Raw genomic sequence first — 21,502 nt, 5'->3', positions numbered from 1 at the left:
TCAATGACATACCAAATTGATTATTGCAGTTTATTGTTCCAAACTATTTTCTTTAGAGTACAGTTAATAAAACAAAATGCAAATAGGATGCATTTACAACACTGATATCCCAACACATAGAAGACAATGAGGAAAAGTGAACATGCCACTTGTTAAAAGTAAAAAGTAGAAACATAGGTTACCAGTGTACTTTTCAACCCCATTTCACAGAAGTTTTCCCCGTGGATAATCTCCACCCATGTCAGTTGAGTCAACAACTATGAATTGCGTGGGAATCATCCAGTGTTTCTCACCCTTTAGTTTTCCTTCCTTTCCTGTACCCTTGTGAAGTAGCACTGAGTATGATTGGTGTCTTTTGCTAGACAACTTGTCAAAGATCACAGGAACTTGGAGCATAGGTATTTGTCAGTGTGATTTCACATCCTGTTACTTTGTAGCACAGCTTAGCACATAAGCATAGATGTACTGTGTTGGCTCAATTGTATTTATTATGTGAAATCAAATTGAAGTTCAGTAACCTTAATGCTGTCATGTTCAGAGTGTTTTTGATATTAGTGCAAGGGAAGGAAACATTGAATCTGATTCAACAATTGTGTTCAACACTGACTCACTCAAGATGATCCACAGGGCTGTATTCCTTTGCTGACTAATTTGCATGGTTAGATGGAAGTATTCCCTGATATATTTATGGGAGTATGTTATCTTAGAAATGCATTAGGTTATTATAAATAATTTGCAGAATCTTGAAAAAATACTTTTAATAAAAAAATCACTTATAATATACCAAAGTATAGGAGAAATGTTTTTTTTTAAACACTCTTTGGGAGCCATGCAAAAAGCTAGTTATAGTGAAGTTATAGTGACATACTAAATATAGAACAATTCAATAATCTATTTTCTTTAGAACAGTTAATAAAACAAAATCCCATTAGAAACATTTACAAACTGATATTCCAGTGCATAGAAGACAACGAGGAAAAGTGGGCATGTCACTTGTGAAAAGAAAAGTTGAAATATAAGCTTTTCTTTTTGCTGAGGAGCAACACAAAAATAGAGCAGCATCAAAAGCTTCATGCATTAAACATGTTAAAGGAAATTATATATTGCATTTGATATCTATATATCGAAGGTTGCAGGATCCCTTGGGTACCCATTGCCACATGTTTTCACTGTATAGCCTTTGGAGCACTAAAAATATTACTAGTTCAAGCTACTTGAAAATAAAACTAAAGAAATGAATTATAAGTAGCTTCAGGAAGAACCTGGGTTCTACAATGTGAAGTAAACCAATTCACATTATACTGTAAAATTAATCAGTTAGTTATTTAAAATAAGGAGTTATATGTAATTATCTAAGTCTGTGTCAAATGTTAGTAGTTCATGCACAACTAATACAAATTAAACCATAGAAACATATCACAATACTACAAACATTTGGCATGTAATATCTTAAGTGTGAATGCTATATTGAGCTAAAAGCAAATTCAAAATCAGCATGAAAGGTCAGATGTGCTTTCGACATTCTATGTGAAGCAGATTTAAATCTGTTTGCAATTACATTTACTGGTATCTCACAGTCTGCTTTAGTTATCTTTCAGCATTTTTTCCATAGCTCCATAAAAAGCAATTTTTATGCTTTTCAACAAGTCAGTATGAAGTGCACAGATTATCCTACCAATTCTGCAAAACATGTTCTCTTCCATCTACATAGTGACCGTTCCTTCTAATTTCTGTTGTCAGTTAGTTGTAGCGTTGGCACATACTATGATGGCGAACAGGAGAAGTGTAATTTATGTCCTGCTGGCACGTATCAGGATGAAGAAGGACAGCTTTCGTGTGAGCCCTGCCCAAACTCTGAGAACCAAGGGAACCAAAGGTCAACTGGTGCACGTAATGTTTCAGAATGTGGAGGTGAGACATTTTGACAAGCCAATACAAATGGAATAGTGATAAGACTGTACAATTAAAATGCTGGAAATGCAATCTCTTGGTTTCTGAATGACACCAACTTATATACAATGGCACTTTTAATGTAATAAAATATTCCAAGGCTATTTACAGGAGCATTATAAAGCAAAAATAGTCACTGGGAGGATGGCCAAAAGCTTGGTCAAAGAAGTAGGTTTTAAAGTGTCTTTAATGAAAGACAAATGGAGAGGTGGAGAGGTTTAGACAGGGAGTTCCTGAGCAGCTGGAGTCATGGTCACCAATGGGGATGTAATTAAAACTGGGATGCTCAAGAAGCCAGAATTAGATGAGCGCAGATATCTCAGAGGTTCTGGGGCTGGAAAAGGCTACAGATTTAAGGAAGGGCTAGTCCATGAAAGGATTTGAAAACAAGGAAGACAATTTAAAATTGAGTCATTGTTTGACTGGAAGCCAATGTATAGGTCAGTGACCAAAGGGTTGAAACAGGTGAATGGAACTTGGTACCAGTGAGGACATAGGAAGCAGAATTTTAGATGACCTCAAATTTATGGAGGGTTGAATATGGAGGACCCCCCAGAAGTGCCTTGGAATAATCATGTCTAGAAGTAATAAGGGCAGGAATGAGGGTTACGACAGCAGCTGAGCTGAGGCAGGAATGGAGTCAGGTGATATTATGGTGGTAGAAATAGGCAGTCTTAGTGATGGCGCAGATATGTAGTCAGAAGCTCATCTTGTGGTCAGATATGTCATCAATGTGAACAGTTTGACTTAGTCTCTCTCAGACAGATGCCAGGGAAAGGGATGGAGTTAGCAACTGTGGAACAGCGTTTGGGGCAGGCACTGAAGAAACTTGGCTTCAGTCTTTCTAATATTTATCATCGCAAATATAACATTAGTTGAAGCTCAAAAATCATTTTCTTAAATGCCATGAGAGTGAAGCTCACGCTTTGAGCCAGAAAATTGAGGATTGAAACCCTGCTTCAGAATCTAAGTCTAACTTGTATGCTGACAATGCAGTATTGAGGAAGTGCTATTGATGGAAGTGTCATTTTTGAGTTGAGATATTAAACCTAGGTTCCATTTTCCTGTTCAGATTACGCTAAAACTTACATGTTACAATTCAAAGAGCAGGGAAAACTTCCTGGTCAACATTAACCGCCAAACCAACAGCACCAAAAATAGATTATTTGCTTATTTGCCTCATTGCTGTTTGTGCGATCTTGCTATGCACAAATTGGCTGCTTCTGTGTCTACATGATAACAGTGAATACATTTTAAAAGTACTTCATTGGCTGTGAACAATTTTAGGATGGATGTCTGGAGGATATAATTGATGTGAAGATAAATGCAAATCTATTTATTTCTTTTTATTTTAATGTCACTTTATTGATACTATTTTTGAATGGTTCTACTGGGAACTCTCGGAGCTATCGTTGTTGGGGTGGGGGGGGGCGGTGGTGGGGAGGTGGGGAAAAAAACAGTTTAAGCTAGATAATTTATATTTGACCACACGGTAGAGGCACACACCAGGCATAGAACTGGGACACATGCCTTGAGCTTGTGTAGTGTATTGCCTGGAATTTTGTAGTGGGGCAGCACTGAGGAAGCAGTTTTCCTAAAATAGGTTGCAGTGTCCTCTGGATAGTATGGGAATGCCTTTTGAAATTCCTTTTATCTTCAGGGTGAAAAAACAGCAAGTATTTCCACAGCATCCATTACTCAAATGGGCATCCCTATAGGTGGATCCAAAAACTGCATCCGAGTTCACTGGACATGTCAGCAGAAAACTGCACCTGGCAAATAGGTTTGACAACTGAGGCCTTTCAGCAGGCTGAATTTATGTCCTTGAGCTCCATGTGGTTGCGCCAGCAGAATGTCATGGTTGGAAATTGATGGGGCACATGTGCAGTGATGGACATGCACACAATCTGCATATAACAAGTATTAGAATGTGCATCATTCTGGATTTGAGGTGTTAAAGTCTTGAAAGATATGAGTGTGTTAATGTTTATAATTCTTCATTGCAAATCCTGAGGAGTGTATACACGAGTACTTGTGAAATAAGCAACACTATGCAGAAAGCAATTTTATGATTAACCATTTCTTGCCACATTCCTTTCAACCTGCCATTTTTTCTGCACCTGCTCCCAAGTCCTGCAGGTAATATACATAATGTATTCTTGCGTCTGTCCTGATGACTGTGAGATGAAAAGCTCCAATAGCATGTCCTCCTCCTTGGCTGTGAAGACTGACACCAAGTCTTTATTTAACAACTCTGCTATTTCTCTACTTTCCTGAAGAGACTCGGGGCTGAAAGTGCCGTGAGAATGATCTTCCCTCCATCATAAGGTCAGAAATGGGGATGTTTGCTGATGATTGCACAATGTTCAGTACCATTCGTGACTCTTCAGATACTGAAGCAGTCCATGCCCATATGCAGCAAGACCTGAACAATATTCAGGCTTGGACTAATAAGTGGCAAGTAACATTCGTGCCACACAAGGGCCAGGCAAAGACCATCTCCAACAAGAATGAACCCAACCATCTCCCCTTGACATTCATTGGCATTATCATTGCTAAATCCGCCACTATCAACATCCTGGGTGTTACTATTGACCTGAACCTGAACTGGACTAGCCATTTAAATACTGTGGCTACAAGACTAAGTCAGAGACTGGGAATTCTGTGGAGAGTAACTCACCTCCTGACTTTTCAAAGCCTGTCCACCATCTACGAGGTACAAGTCAGAAGTGCGATGAAATACTCTCCACTTGCCTGGATGAGTGCAGCTCCAGCAACACAAGAAGCTTGACACCATCCAGGATGATTGGCACCCCATCCACCACCTTCACATCCACTCCCTCCACCACCGGCGCACAGTAACAGCAGTGCATACCATCTATAAGATGCACTGAAGAAATTCACCAAGGCTCCTTCAACAGCACCTTCCCAAACCCCTTCCGACCTCTACCATCTAGAAGGACAAAGGTAACAGATGCATGGGAACACGACCACATCCAAGTTCCCCTCCAAGCCACTCACCATCCTGACTTGGAACTATGTCACGTTCCTTCACTGTTGCTGGGTCAAAATCCTGAACTCTGTCCCTAACAGCACTGTGGTGTATCTACACCACAAGGACTGCAATGTTTCAAGGCGGCAGCTCACCACTACCTTCTCAAGGGCAATTTGGGATGGTCAACAAATGCTGGCCTAGAAGTGATGACTACATCCCATGAAAGAAGGGAAAAAAAGAGACAGAATGAGAGTTTGGAGACTTGGGGCTGAAAGTGGCGTGAGGCAGAGTGAGATTTTGAAGGAAACTTGGGGTTAACTGCTGCTGTCACTTTTGTTTGGAATTTGTTTGGAAGATTGGAAGAATTTGAAGAGTTTGGAAACAGAAATCAAGATGTGACATCACAGGAAAGTCATAAGTTGATTGGCTGGTAAATGTTGCTGCTTAGGAACTGAATCTCAACAACTGGAAGATTAAAAATGATTTTTTAAAAAAATCAGCTATTAATAATAAGGAACAGGTGAGCAGCCAGTATGTATCATCTTTTATTTTTTAAGTGTGGTTTCTTACAACCAGTAAAGTGTGTTAAGTTATAAAAATAAAAACAAAAAACTGTGGATGCTGGAAATCCAAAACAAAAACAGAATTACCTGGAGAAACTCAGCAGGTCGGGCAGCATCGGCGGAGAAGAAAAACGTTGACGTTTCGAGTCCTCATGACCCTTCAATAGAACTAAGTGAATATTGAGTTAATATTCACTCAGTTCTGTTGAGGGGTCATGAGGACTCGAAACGTCAACTCTTTTCTTCTCCGCTGATGCTGCCAGACCTGCTGAGTTTTTTCAAAGTGTGTTAAGTATTAGTAGGATTCATCAGTATGAATAAGGCTTGTTAATAATAGTAAGGTCTATCAGTATTGCTAAGGTTTCTTTTTTAGCAGTGGCAAGGGTAGCTAATAAATAAGGAAATAGCAAGGCTGCTCCAACCTTGAGCGTGCCCATCCTCTCCTATGTGGAAACTCAGCTTGAGCTCTGGGGTTCGGAGCTTGAACAGTAGCTGACATCACTGTGGTGCATTAGTGAGGCTGAGAGCTATGTGGATAGCATATTTATAGATGTGGTCACCCCACAGCTTAAGAATATGCAGGCAGAGAGAGAGAGTGGGTGACCACCAGACAGTCAAAAAGGAGGAAGCAGGTAGTAAAGGAGTTCCGAGCGCATCCCACTCTGCAACCAGTATTCAGTTCTAAATACTGATGAGAGTGATGGTTCATCTGGGGAGTGCAGCCAGAACCAAGTCCATGGCACCACAGATGGTTCAGATGTACAGTGGAGGTACAAGGAAGACTGGAAGAGCAATAGTGATAGATGATTCGACAGTTAGGGGAACAGATGAGCATTTCTTTGGCCACAGACATGAATCCATGATAGTGTGTTGCCTCCCTGGTGCCAAGGTCAAAAATGTCATTGAGCAGCTGTAGAGCACTGTGAGGGACAGGGTGAACAGGCATCAGTGGTGGTCCTCATCGGAACCAACAACATAGATAGAAAGAGTTATGTGGTCCTGCAGTCAGCATTTCGGGAGCTAGGTAGAAAATTCGCAAACAGGACCTCAAAAGTAGTAATCTCAGGATTACTCCTCGTACCACTTGCAAGTGAGTACAGAAATGGGAAGATAAGACAAGTGACTGCGTGACTGGAAAAATGGTGCAGGATGGAGGACTTAAGATTCTTGGGACATTGGGACTTCCTTTGAGATAAATGGGACCTTGATAGGCTGGATGGATTGCACCTGATCAGAGCTGCGTCCGATTTCCTTGCAAGCCATTTTGCTAATGCTATTGTGAAGGTTTTAAACTAAAATCAGCAGGGGTGGGGGAACCAGGAGATATCAGAGAGGAATATCAAGGTGCACAGAAGACTGGGAAAGATAGATAGCATCAGAGTAGGGAATAGTAAGTTAATAGGTTAGAATAAAGAAGGAGAAGGTAATAGTCTAAATCAGGGTTACTGTGAGCCTATGTGAATGCACAGAATGTAGTAAATAAGATTGGTGGGTTACAGGTGCAGATTGCCATGTGGAAATATGACAGTGTGGCTATAATAGTGACCTGGTTCAGAGAAGGGCAGGACTGGGTGTTAAATATTCCTGGATACAAGGTGTTCAGAAAAGATAAGGAAGGAAGAAAAGGAGGAGGGGTGGCAGCATTGATTAGGGAGAGCACTGCAATGCTAGAGAAAGAGGATGACCCAGAGGAGTCAAGGTCAGAATTCATTTGGCTAGACCTAATGAACAAAAAAGGTGTAATTACATTGCTTGGTGAAGTCCAAAGGCCACCAACTTGTAGGAAGGATGTAGAGGAAAAAAATGTTCTTTTTATTCATTCATGGGATGTGAGGCCAGGCCAGCATTTATTGTCCATCCCCAATTGTTCAGAGGGCATTTAAGAGGCAACCACGTTGCTGTGGGTCTGGAGTCACATGTAGGCCAGACCAGGTAAGACAGTAGGTCTCTGGAATACCATTCCAGTGACAACACCACAATGCCACCAACTCCCCCAACTTTGCAAGGAAATTACAGAGAGGTGCAATCATTCTAGAGTACTTATAATGGGGGACTAAAATTATCCATATACAGCCTGGGATATTCATATAAAGGGCAATTAAAGCCAAGAGTTCCTAAAGAGTGTTCAGGGAAGCTTTCTTCAGCAGTATGGTTCCAGTCCAAAGAGGAAGGACCTGGCTCTTGGAAATGAGGTGGGCCAATTAGATCAAGTGTCGGTAGGAGAACATTTAGGGGACAGTGATCATTGGATCACAAGGTTTGGGCTGACTTTGGAAAAGGGCAAAGAACAGTCCAGAGTAAGAAAAAATAACTGTAGGAAAGCCAACTTAAATGGGATAAGAGCAGATCTGGGCCAAATAAATTGGAGTCAAAGGTTGGCAGGAAAAATGATAGATGATTACGTACCTTCAAAGAAGAGATATTTCGGACACAGTCAGGATACATTCCCTCAAAAGGGAAAAGTAGGACAAACAAATCCATAGCTCCCTGGATGACAAGGGAGATAGAAATTAAGATGATGAAGAAAAAGTGTTCTTATGACGGGTATGACTTAGAAACTACAATTGAGAACCAGGCTGAATATAGAAGGTTCAGGGGGAAGATGAATAAGGAAATAAGCGAAGCAAAGATGGAGTATGAAGAGAGACTGGCAGCTTAAGGGAATCCCAAAGTCTTCTATAGGCATATAAATAGTAAGAATGTGGTAAAAGGGGGAGCAGGAATGATGAGGCACCAAAAAGGGAATTTACACATGGAGGTAGAGGGCCTAGCTGAGGTACTAAATGAATACTTTGCATCTATCTTTACCAAGGAAGATGTTACCTAGGCTTTGGTTAAAGAGGAAGTAATTCAGACACTAGAAGGGTTTAGAATTGAAAAGAAGGTGGTTTTGGATAGGAATCTGCACTTAAAGTTGATAAGACAGTGGATGAGATGCACCCAAGGACACTGGGAGAAGGGAAAGTGAAAATTGCAGAGGCACTGGCCATAATTTTTCAGTCTTCCTTAGATTCAGGGTTGATGTTAGAGGACTGGAGAATTGCAAACATTAGGCCCTTGTTAAAAAAAGGGAATAAGGATAAGCCCAGCAAATACAGGTCAGTCAGTTTAACTTCGGTGGGTGAGAAACTTCTAGAAACATTAATTTGGTACAAATTTAATAATCACATGGATAAATGTAGTTTAATTAAAGAAAGCCAGCATGAATTTCTTAAGGGAAAATCAAGTTGAACTAACCTGCTGGAATTTTTTGAAGAGGTAATAGAGAGTTGATGAGGGCAATGCTTTTGATGTGTTGTATAGGGACTTCCAAGTACAGTGCCAAACAGACTTGAACAAAGTTACAGCTCATGGAATAAAATTTACAGTAAGCAACACGGATACAGAATTGGCTGAGTGGCAGGAAATAGAGTAATGGTTAATGGATGTTTTGAACTGGAGGAAAGTATGTAGTGAGTTTCCCTGGCGTCAGCATTGGGACCCTTGCTTCCTGAAATATGTCAATGACCCAGGCCTTGGTATATTGGGCACAATTCCAAACTTTGCATATGTTACAAAATTCAGAAGCATTGTGAACAGTGAGGAGTATAGTGTAGAACTCCAAAAGGACATAGAGAAGTTGGTGGAATGGGCAGACGGGTGGCAGATGAAGTTCAATGCAGAGAAATGTGAAAGGGTTCATTTTGGCAGAAAAAACATGGAGAGACAGTATAAAATAGGGGGTACGATTCTAAAGGGGATGCAGGAATAGAGGGACCTGAGTGTATATGTGCATAAGTCATTGAAGATGGCTGGACAGTTTGAGAGCGCAGTTAATAAAACATACAATATCCTGGACTTTATTAATAGGGGCATAGAGTACAGGAGCAAGGAGGTTATGGTGAACTCATATAAGTCACTGGTTCAACCTCAGCTGGAGTATTGTGTCCAGTTCTGGGAGCTGCACATTTAGGAAGGATGTGAAGGCATTGGAGAGAGTGCAGAAAAGGTTCATGAGAATAGTTCCTGGGATGAGAACCTTCAGTTATGAAGATAGCTGGGAGAAGTAAGGACAGTTTTCCTTAGAGAGAAGGCTGAGAGGAGATTTGATAGAGGTATTCCACACCACCACCCCCCACCCACCCTCAGCTGATGAATCAGTACTCCATGTTGAACACCACTTGGAAGAAGCACGAATGGTGGCATGGGTGCAGAATGTACTATGGGTGGGGGACTTAATGTCTGTCACCAAGAGTGGTCAGTAGCACCACTATGGACCAAGCCCTAAAGTACATAGCTAGACTGGTCTGACAGGTGGTGAGGGAACCAACAACAGGGAAAAACGCACTTCACTTCATCCTCACCAACCTGGTTGCTGCAGGTGCATCTATCCATGACAGTATCGGTAGGAGTGACCACCGCACAGTCCTTGTGGAAACGAAGTCCTGTCTTCACATTGAAGAAACTCCCTCATTGTGTTTTGTGGCACTACCAACATGCTGAATGGGATAGGTTTTAAACAGATCTAGAAACTCAAGCCTGGGCAACCATGAAGCACTGTGGGCCATCAGTAGCATCAGAATTGCACTCAACCACAATCTGTAACCTCATGGCTTGGCATATTCCCCACTCTACCATTCCAAGCCAGGGAATCAATCCTGGTTCAAAGAAGAATGCAGAAGGACATTCCAGGAGAAACACCAGGCACACCTAAAAATGAGGTGTCAACCTGGTGAAGCTCCAACACAGGACTACTTGCATGCCAAACAGTATTAGCAGCAAGTGATAGGCACAGCTAACCAATTCCACAACCAAGCGATCAGATCTAGGCTCTGCAGTCCTGCCACATCCAGTCTAGAATGGTGGTGGACAATTAACTAACTCACTGGAGAAAGAGGCTCTACAAATATCCCCATCCTCAAACATTGGGGAACTCAGCACATCAGTGCAAAAGATAAGGCTGAAGCATTAGCAACAATCTTCAGCCAGAAGTGCCAAGTGCATGATCCATCTCAGCCTCCTCCAGAGCTCCAGCCAATTCCATTCACTCCATGTGATAAAGAAATAGCTGTGGGCACTGGATATTACAAAGGCTATGGACCCCGACAATATTCCAGCAATGGTCCTGAAGACTCGTGCTCCAAAACTTGCCGTGCCCCCTGGCCAAGCTGTTCCAGTACAGTTACAACACTGGCATCTACCCAGCAATGTGGAAAATTGCCCCGGTATGTCTCGTGCACAAAAAACAGGGCAAACCCAACCAGGCCAATTACCGCCCCATCAGACTGCTCTCGATCAGTAAAGTGAAGTGATGAATGGTGTCATCAACAGTGCTATCAAACAGCACTTGCTTAGCAATAATCTGCTCACTGAAGTTCAGATTGGGTTCTGTAAGGGCTACTGAGCTCCTGACCTCATTACAGCCTTGGTTCAAACATGGACAGAAGGTCTGAACTCCCAAGGTGAAGCAAGATTGACTGCCTTTGACATCAAGGCAGCATTTGACCGAGTGTGGCATCACAGAGCCGTGGCAAAACTGGCGTCAACGGTTATCAGGGTAAACTCTCCCTGGTTGGAGTCATACCAGCACAAAGGAAGATGGTTATGACTGTTGGAGCTCAAACATCTCAGTTCCAGGACATCGATGCAGGAGTTCCTCAGGGTGGTGTCGGGAAAAATGACCGTAATTCAGTAAGTTTCAAGGTACTAGTGCATAAGGATAACAGGAGTCTTCGGGTTAAGGTGCTTATTTGGGGGAAGGCTAATTATAACAATATTAGGCAGGAGCTGAGGAATCTAGACTGGAGGCGGATGTTTGAGGGTAAATCAACAACTGACATGTGGGGGGCTTTCAAATGTCAGTTGATAAGAATTCAGGACCGGTATATTCCTGCTAGAATGAAGGATAAGCATGGCAAGTTTGAGGAACCTTGGATAACGAAGGATATTGTGAGATTGGTCAAAAAGAAAAGGGAAGCATTCGTAAGGGCTAGAAGGCTAGGAACAGATGAAGCCCATGGAGAATATAAAGAAAGTAGGAAGAAACTTAAGCAAGGAGTAAGGAGGGCTAAAAGGGGTCACGAAAAATCACTGGAAACCAGGATTAAAGGAAAATCCCAGGGCCTTTTATACATATGTAAAAAGCATGAGGGTAGCCAGGGAAAGGGTAGGCCCACTCAGAGACAGAGGTGGGAATCTGTGTCTGGAGCCAGAAGAAATGGGAGAGATACTAAATGAATACTTCTCATCAGTATTCACCAAAGAGAAGGACTTAGCAGTCGATTTGTCTAGGGAAGAGTGTGTAGATAGTCTGGATCATGTTGAGATCAAAAAAGAGGAGGTGTTAGGCGTCTTGAAAAATATTAAGGTGGATAAGTCCCCTGGGCCAGATGGGATCTACCCCAGAGTTCTGAGGGAGGCAAGGGAGGAGCTTGCTGGGGCCTTGACAGAAATCTTTGTATCCTCACTGGCTATGGGTGAGGTCCCAGAGGACTGGAGAATGGCCAATGTTGTTCCATTGTTTAAGGGTAGCAGGGATAATCCAGGAAATTACAGGCCGGTGAGCCTTATGTCAGTGGTAGGGAAATTTTTGGAGAAGATTCTTCGTGACAGGATTTACTACCATTTGGAAGCAAATGGGCGTATTAGTGAGAGGCAACATGGTTTTGTGAAGGGGAGGTCGTGTCTCACTAACTTGATAGGGTTTTGCGAGGAAGTGACAAAGATGATTGACGATGGAAGGGCAGTGGATGTTATATACATGGATTTCAGTAAGGCCTTTGACAAGGTCCATCATGACAGACTGGTACAGAAGGTAAAGACGCACGGGATCAGCGGTGAGCTGGCAAGATGGATACAAAATTGGCTTGGTCATAGAAGACAGAGGGTAGCTTTTCTGAATGGATGGCTTTGACTAGTAGAGTTCCACAGGGATCAGTGCTGGGACCTTTGCTATTTGTAGTATACATAAATGATTGAGGAAAATGTAACTGGGCTAATTAGTAAGTTTGCAGACGACACTAAGGTTGGAGGAGTTGCAGATAGTGAAGAGGATTGTCAAAAGATGCAATGGGATATAGATCGGTTGGAGATTTGGGCAGAGAAATGGCAGATGGAGTTTAATCCGGACAAATGCGAGGTAATGCATTTTGGAAGGTCTAATACAGGCAGAAATTATACAGTAAATGGCAGAACCTTTAAGTGCATTGATGGGCAGAGGGATCTGAGTGTACAGGTCCACGGATCACTAAAAGTGGCAACACAGGTGGATAAGGTAATCAGGAAGGCATATGGCATGCTTGCCTTCATTGGCAGGGGTATTGAGTATAAAAGCTGGGAAGTCATGCTGCAGCTGTATAGAACCTTGGTTAGGCCACACTTGGAATATTGTGTGCAATTCTGGTCACCACACTACCAGAAGGATAGGGAGGCATTGGAGAGGATGCAGAGGAGGTTTACCAGGATGCTGCCTGGTCTGGAGGTTATTAGCTACGAGGAGAGGTTGGAGAAACTTGAATTGTTCTCACTAGAGCAACGGAGATTGAGGGGCGACTTGATAGAAGTTTACAAAATTATGGGTGGCATGGACAGAGTAGATAGTCAGAAGCTTTTTCCCAGGGTGGAAGAGTCAATTACTAGGGGACATAGATTTAAGGTGAGATGAGAAAACTATAGAGGAGATGTGCGGGGCAAGTTTTTTTTTACGCAGAGGGTAGTGAATGTTTGGAATTTGCTGCCAGAGGAGGTGGTGGAAGCAAGTACGATAGTGGTGTTTAAGAGGCAGCTTGACAAATACATGAATAGGATGGGAATAGAGGGATACGGACCCCAGAAGCGCAAAATGTTTTAGTTGACGGGCAATATGATTGGCGCAGGCTTGGAGGGCCGAAGGGCTTGTTCCTGTGCTGTACTTTTCTTTGTTCTTTGTTCTTTGACCTCTTCCACTATGATGTCAGAAGTGGTGATGTTCACTGATGATTGCACAATGTTCAGCACCATTCACAACTCCTCAGATACTGATGTAGTCCATGTCCAAATGCAGCAAAACCTGGACAATATCCAAGCTTGGGGTGACAGGCAGCAAGTACAAGTACATACAAGTGCCAGGCAATGACCATCTCCAACAAGAGAATCTTACCATCGCCCCTTGGCATTCAATGGCATTACCATTGCTGAATCCCCCCCCACTATCAATATCCTGGGGATAACCATTGACCAGAAACTGAACTGGACTAGTCATATAAATACTGTGGCTACAAAAACAGGTCAGAGGCTGGGAGTTCTGCAGCGAGTATCTCACCTCCTGACTCCGCAAAGCCCGTCCACCATCTACATGGCGCAAGTCAGGAGTGTGATGGAATACTCTTCATTGCCTGGATGAGTGCAGCTCCAATAACACTCAAGAAGCTCGACACCATCCTTATCCACAAACATTCACTCCCTCCACCACCAACATAGTGGCAGCAGTGTGTATCATCTACGAGATGCACTGTAGGAACTCAGCAAGCCTCCTTAGACTGTACCTTCCAAACACACAACCACTACCACGTAGAAGGACAAGGGTAGCAGACAGATGGGAACAACACCACCTGTAAGTTCCCCGCCAAGCCACTCATCATCTTGAGTTGGAAATATATCGCTGTTACTTCACTGTTTGCCTAGCCAGTGACACCCACCACCCATGAATGAATAAAAGAAATTCAAAAGCATGAGACATCTGGGCAGAGTAGATAGGGAAAATCTGTTCTCTCTCCTGAAGGGATCGAGAATGAGAGGGCACAGATTTAAAGTAATGAGTAAAAGAAGCAATAATGAATGACGAGGAAAAAGCAATTAGGTCCTGGAATGCTTTGTCTGACAATGCGGTGGAGGCAGTGTTATTTGAAAAGAAGGAATGTGCAGGGTTATATGGAGAAAGTGGGGAAATGGAGCTAGGTGAGTTGCTTACTCGGAGAGCTGGTGCAAAACAAGATGGGCCAAATAGCATCCTTCTGCACCATAACAATCCTGTGATTCTGTGACTGAGGTTGCTAATCGCCTACTCTCGAGGAATGGTGCACTTTTGGCCTTTAGGGGCAATGCCCTAATGTGCCAAATTGAGCGATCCTCCTCAAACTAACTTAAATAGCCATCATCAAATGATATTTAAATCTGCCTCTTCTCCCCAGTCTTGGGTCAATGCTGACAGATATCTGAAAAGGACTTTTGAAGTGTGATAAAGGATGGAATAATTATTGCCCCCATGTGCAGGGAGAAATAATTTAAGTATTCACTTCATTTTGATTTGCTGCTGACAATTTTTAGTTCCCCTAGTTGCAGTGATTCTTCCAGAATGGCACAGCTGCATGGGCAGCTATTCAAATGAACTGAAGCACATCATGAGCCAGCATAATAGTGGATCTATTTTCCTTCCAATCTCCTCAGGCAACACTCAAATCAGTATCTGCACTGTCAACATTGTGGAATTGTTTTGAATCAATTTAAGATCAATAAGACTGACATAGATGTAAAGCTAGTTAACCATACAGAGCTGGGCTTGTTCCTCTATTTACCACAGACAAAGCAGCTGGTTTAAAGGCAAAAATGAGTTGTCAGGTGTCATACACAGGTCACAATGGGTGGGAAAGATAAAGCAGAAAAATGTCAGCAATAGTTTTTTTATGGTTCAGTTTGAAAATTTGCTGTTTAATATCTTACTGAGCTAAAGAGACTAGGAAGGTTGCCGTTACAATCAGAGGCATGTTGTATTCCATTTTCAGTCAGTGGTGGGATAGTAGAGTTGGCATCTATGTCCCAAAGCTAGAGAAGGCAAAGGTTAACCAGCTGTTTTGTGACTCCTTCTGGTGCGTGTAGGCATGCTAACAGGATCAAATTGGATGAGATTTATTCTTTTCCCTCTCCCTATACCCCACACTGATAATTAAATTGCCTACCGACAGTTACTACATTGTCATCATCAGCTGTCCCTCAATTTGAGAATGACATCTACTCAAGGTTGAGAAATTCTGCCATGGGTCTTCATTTAATTGAATAGACCTATTCTCAACCCTCAGATCTTCAGACACATGGGGCAGGATACCCCACGAGGTGGTGGTATTTAGAGTGCAGGATTTGCTTCCTTTTCTTCCCTTCTCATCCTCGCCATTAAGATTGATACAAAGCATAAGATGCAGTTTGATGGACAAGTTTGAATGATTGGCAGCAAACTCCTCCCAGTCATTAATATCAATGTTGCTGTTCTTCGAGGAGAGCTTCAGGGTGTCTTTGAAGTGTTTTTTTATCCTCCACTGGAACATTGGCTATTTGAAAATTGAGAAAACAGGACCAGGCAGAGAAGATGCTTTTTGGCCAGCTGGACACCATGTCCAGTCCAATGAAGTTAATTTTGCAGTAGATGTGCCGAATTCTAGTGGAGCTGGCTTCAAGGACGCAAGCCCAAATTTGCTCAGTGGTCGTCCCATTGAATCTGGAGGATACGGCGGTGATATTGCTCATGGAATTTCTCTAGTGCTCTTATGTTTCACTGATACGCAATCCATGATTCACTACAGTACAGGAGTGTGGTGATGACAACTGCTCTGTACATTCAGACTTTTGTTTACATGGAAGTCTTTGTTGTCAAACGCTGCCATAGTTTATAGAAGGCTGAGTTGGCACAGTTGATCTGGTGTTGGATCTCCTCGTCAGTGGTGGTCTTTTGAGAGAGTTGTTTGCCAAGGTATGGGAAGTGTTCAATATATTCCAGAATCTCCCCTTCAACATAGCCCAGAGTCTGTCCTTCAAAATATATCAGAGGTGGAATATTTGCCTGACCAGGTATAGGTTGATATGAGTTTTGTTTTGGCGCCATTCAAGAACAGGCTGAGATTCTCATGTGCAGAATTTAAGAGATTGAGAGTGGCTTACAAATCAGGTACAGAGTAGGCAACAACACTGCAGTCATCTTCAAACTGTACATCATACGAACATATGAATTAGGAGCAGGAGCATGTCACTTGGCCCCTCGAGACTGCTCCGCCATTCAATAAGATCACGGTTGATCTGAATGTAACCTCAACTCTACATTCCTGCCTGCCTCCATTAACCTCCTTGTTTATCAAGAAACACCTCCTTGTTTATCAAGAACCTATCTAGCTCTGCCTTAAAAATTTTCAAAGACTCTGCTTCCACTGCACTGAGGAAGAGAGTTCCAAAGACTCTCAACCCACAAAAATTTTCTCCTCATCTGTCTTTAATGAGCAACCCCATATTTTTAAACATTGACCCCTAGTCCTAGATTCTCCCACAAGAAGAAACACCCTCTCCACATCCACCCTGTCAAGGCTGCTCAGGATCTTAAAGGTTTCAATTAAGTTGCCTCTTATTCTAAATTCCAGTGGATACAAGCCTAACCTGTCCAGCCTTTCCTCATAAGACAACCCACCTATTCCTGGTATTAGTCTAGTAAACCTTCTCTGAACTGCTTCTAACGCATTTACACCTTTCTTTAAATAAGGAGGCCAGTACTGTACTCAGTATTCCAGATGAGCTCTCACCAGTGCCCTGTATAACTGAAGCATAACCTCCCTAATTTTGTGATCAATTCCCCTCAATAAATGATAACATTCTGTTAGCTTTCCTAATTACCTGCTGTACCTGCATGCCAGCCTTTTGTGATTCATGCACTAGGACATCCAGATCCCTCCGAAGCTCTGAGCTCTGCAATCTCTCACCATTTAGATAATAAGCTTCCTTTTTATTCTTCCTGCCAAAATGAACAATTTCACATTTTCCCACATTATACTCCATTTGGCAGATCTTTGACCACTCACTTAACCTATGTCACTTCGTAGCCTCCTTACATCCTCTTCACGATTTAATTTCCTACCCATCTTGTGTCATCAGCAAATTTAGCCACCATTCCTTCTGCCCCTTCACCCAAGTAATTTATATAAATTGCAAAGAGTTGAGGTCCCAGCACTGATCCCTGTGGCACACCACTTGTCACACCCTGCCAACCAGAAAAGACCCATTTATGCCAACTCTGCTTTCTGTTAGCTAACCAAACCTCTATCCATGCCAATATGTTACCCCCCTACACCACAAACTTTTATTTTCTGCAATAACCTTTGATGTGGCAATTTACCAAATGCCTTCTGGAAATCTAAGTATAGTACATCCATCGGTTCCCTGTTATCCACAGCATATGCTACTTCTTCAAAGAACTCCAATAAATTGGTTAAACATGATTTCCGTTTCCCAAAACCAAGATGATTCTGCCTGAAACAAAAACAGAATTACCTGGAAAAACTCAGCAGGTCTGGCAGCATCGGCGGAGAAGAAAAGAGTTGACGTTTCGAGTCCTCATGACCCTTCGACAGAACAAGGGTCATGAGGACTCGAAACGTCAACTCTTTTCTTCTCCGCCGATGCTGCCAGACCTGCTGAGATTTTCCAGGTAATTCTGTTTTTGTTTTGGATTTCCAGCATCCGCAGTTTTTTTGTTTTTATGATTCTGCCTGATTACATTGAATTTATCTAAGTACCTGAAATAACATCTTTAATAATAGCTTCTAACATTTTTTCTATGGCAGATATTAGGCTAACTGGCCTATAATTTCCTGTTTTCTGTCTCCCTCTGTTTTTGAATAAAAGAATTACATTGGCTATTTTCCAATCTAATGGAACCTTCCCTGAATCTAGCGAAATTTGAAAAATTAAAACCAGTGCATCAACTTTCTCACTAGTCACTTCTTTCAAGACCTTAGGGTGAAGTCCATCTGGACCTGGAGATTTGTCAGCCCACAGCCCCAACAATTTGCTCAATACCATTTTCCTGGTAATTGTAATTTCCCTGAGTTCCTCCCTCCCTTCCATTTCCTGATTTACAGCTATTTCCAGGATGTTACTTATGCCCACTATAATGAAGACCGAAACAAAAGTACCTGTTTAATTCTTCCACCATCTCCCTACTTTCCATCATCAATTCCTCAGACTCACTTTCTATAGGACTAACGCTCACTTTGTTAACTCTTTTCTTATTTAAATATTTATAGAAACTCTTGCTATTCATCTTTATGTTACTAGCTAGCTTTCTCTCACTCTAATTTTCCCTGCTTAATCTCTTTGTAATTCTTTGCTGTTCTTTATATTCTTTCTAATCTTCTGACCTGCCACCCCTCTTTGTGCAATGGTATGCTTTTTCTTTAACTTTTTAGTTAACCACAGATGGTGAGCCCTCCCCTTGGAATTTTTCTTTCTCATTGGAATATATATATTTTCTGTGTATTCTAAATTACCCCCTTTAAATGTTTGCCACTGAACTTCTATTGACATATCCCTTAACTTCATTTACCAGTTCACTCTGCTTTCATGCCATCATAATTGCCCTTATTTCAGTTTAAAATACTAGTCTTGGACACACTCATTTCTCCTTCAAAATTAATGTAAAATTCAATCATATTATTATCGCTGCTACCTAGGGATGCCCTCACTAGGAGATTATCAATTAATCTTATCTTGTTGCTCAATACCAGTTCTAGTATAGCCTGCTCTCTGGTTGGCTGCAGAACATGCTGTTCTAAGAAACAATGCTATAAACCTTTGCCCATCTGATTTTTCCAGTCTATATGTAGATTAAAATCCCCCATAATTATTGCTGTACCTTTCTGGAAAGCTCCCATTATCCCTTCTTTTATACACTGTCCTACTGCGTAGTTACAATTAGGAGGCCTGTACACCACTCCCTCATGTGACTTCTTGCCTTTTAACATTCCTCATCTCAACCCAAACCACTTCTACATCCTGGGTTCCTGAGTTTAGGTCATCCCTCTTTAATGTGCTAATACCATCATTACCAGAGCCACAAATCCACCATTTCCTAGCTTTCTCTCCTTTCTAAATGTCACATACCCTTCAATATTCAGGTCCCAATCTATGTCATCCTGTAGCCATTTGCTTGTAAAGGCTATCAGTTCATCTGTTTTGTTTCAAATGCAACATGCATTTAGATAGAGCCTTTAGTTTTGTCCTTTTATTATTTTTGTAGCATCTAGATTTACCTGCTGATGTACTCTTATAATTGTACTCTGTCCCTTCCTATCACAGGATGTTTATCATTTCCCCTATTAATACCTGTCTGTCTTGCCTTGTCTCTGCTATTTGATTTACCACATCTTCCCAAATTTGATCCCTTGCCCCAACTACTACTCAGTTTAAAACTTCCCTAGTGAGTCAACTCACAAAGACACCAGCCCCAACATGGTTCAGTTGTAGAAAACCCCAATGGTATAGATTCCACTTTCCCCAATACTAGTGCCAGTGTCCCACAAACCAGAACCCACTTCACCCACACCAGTCTTTGAGCCACGCATTCATTTCTCTAATCTTATTTGTCCAGTGCCAATTGGCACGTGGCTCAGGTAATCCAGAAATGATCTTTGAGGTTCTGTTTCTTCATTTGTTGCCTAGCTCATCGTATTGATGATGTAGAGCATCCTTCCTCATCCTGCCTATGTTGTTGGTATCTACATAGACCACGACCACTGGATCCTCCCCCTCCCACTGCAAGTTCCTGTATAGCCCTGAGCAGATGCCCCAAACCCTGGCACTAGGCAGTCAACAAAGCCGTCTAGACTGCCGCTTTTTGTGACAGAGAACAGTGCCGATCCCCCTTACTATACTGTCCCCTAATACCACTACATTTCTTTGTGCTCCCCCCACTTGGATGGCTTCCTGTGCCACAGTACCATGGTCAGTTTGCTCATCCACCCTGCAGCCCCACTCTCATCGAAACAAGCTGAGAGAACCTCAAACTTGTTGGACAATTGCAGAGGCTCACACTCCTGCGCTCCAGATCCCCTTACCTGCCTCACTCACAGTCGCACCCTCCTGTCCCTGGCCACTGACCAAATCAGAAGACCCTATCCTAAGTGGTGTGATTGCTTCCTGGTATAAAGCATCCAGGTAACTTTCCCTCTCCCTGATGTGTTGCAGAATTTGCAGCTCAGCCTCCAGCTCAATGACTCTGAGCTGAAGTTCCTCAAGCCGCAAACACTTACTGCAGACGTGTTTGCCCTGGATCACAATATTATCCAGGAGCTCCCACATGCTGCAGCTTTGACACATCAGCTGTCCTGCCATCCTTAATGTGTTTCAAGTAATTACTTAATTATATAAATCACCTATTTATTATTGCCTTCTTACATATTTTATTAACTTTATCACCAAATTACATACTGTTTTAAAACTTAGTGATAGGATACAACTTACCAGATACACTCACCAAACAGCCAGCTCATTTCCCTGTAGTAGAGAAAGAACCAATTTGTATGGGGCGAGCAAACTCCAAGTTTTCACTCAGTTAGTCAAGGTTGCACTAAAGAATCCTGAATTTATTTATTTTTTTAATGTGCCCTGTCGTAACAAGAGGGACGGCACATATCACGCACTAGTGTGAATAACCCACTCATTTTTTTTTATGTTGGTTTCAGCAGTGTAACTCTTTTGAGTACAAACCTGTTTCCATCTGTTTCAGATGAAGTTACGTTGTTTCATAGTTTGCCATTGTGAGATTTGAACTCTTGATTTTGGGGTTACAAACCCAGTACCATAACCACTTGGCTATTTAGGCCAAGCCTAACCCACTCATATAGTGAACTGAACTAGGGTTACAGTAACCAGATTCAACCAGTTAGCTAATCAACTACTCAGCTCCTCAGCTGACAGTGAGTTTACCCTGTCTAAACTGCAAGAAAGAAATTAGCTGGCTTACACAGTACTTTCCATTTACTGCTAATTATAGACTGGATTAGATTTTAAGAGCAAAATCTAAGAACAAAATTAACACTTAAAATGCCCCTCTCATTAAACTCCAAGTTTTCACTCAGTTAGTCGTCTGCACATGTATGTCCATAGTGGTCAGTTTAGTTTAGGCACAGAGGCAACTGAGGTTAAAGGGTTTTTCATCCAGGCAGTATTTAACACTGACACCAGAGGGTTGTTGACCATTGCCGAGGTGAATAGCCACTGCCAGGTA

General features: G+C 42.1%; 1 protein-coding gene across 1 annotated transcript in view; it reads left to right on the top strand.

Annotated features, from left to right (window-relative positions):
- scube2 (signal peptide, CUB domain, EGF-like 2) overlaps positions 1-21,502 on the top strand; it is a 219,743-nt gene that overhangs the window by 148,217 nt on the left and 50,024 nt on the right. Inside the window, exon 13 of the mRNA XM_041197877.1 lies at positions 1,741-1,911. Coding sequence (XP_041053811.1) covers positions 1,741-1,911 — 171 coding nt within the window. The remainder of the gene's footprint in view (positions 1-1,740; positions 1,912-21,502) is intronic.

This window comes from Carcharodon carcharias, chromosome 10, assembly GCF_017639515.1.
Source record: "Carcharodon carcharias isolate sCarCar2 chromosome 10, sCarCar2.pri, whole genome shotgun sequence".
NCBI lineage: Eukaryota > Metazoa > Chordata > Chondrichthyes > Lamniformes > Lamnidae > Carcharodon > Carcharodon carcharias.
Note: the sequence above shows the minus strand (reverse complement) of the source record. Positions and strands in the feature narration are given on the sequence as shown.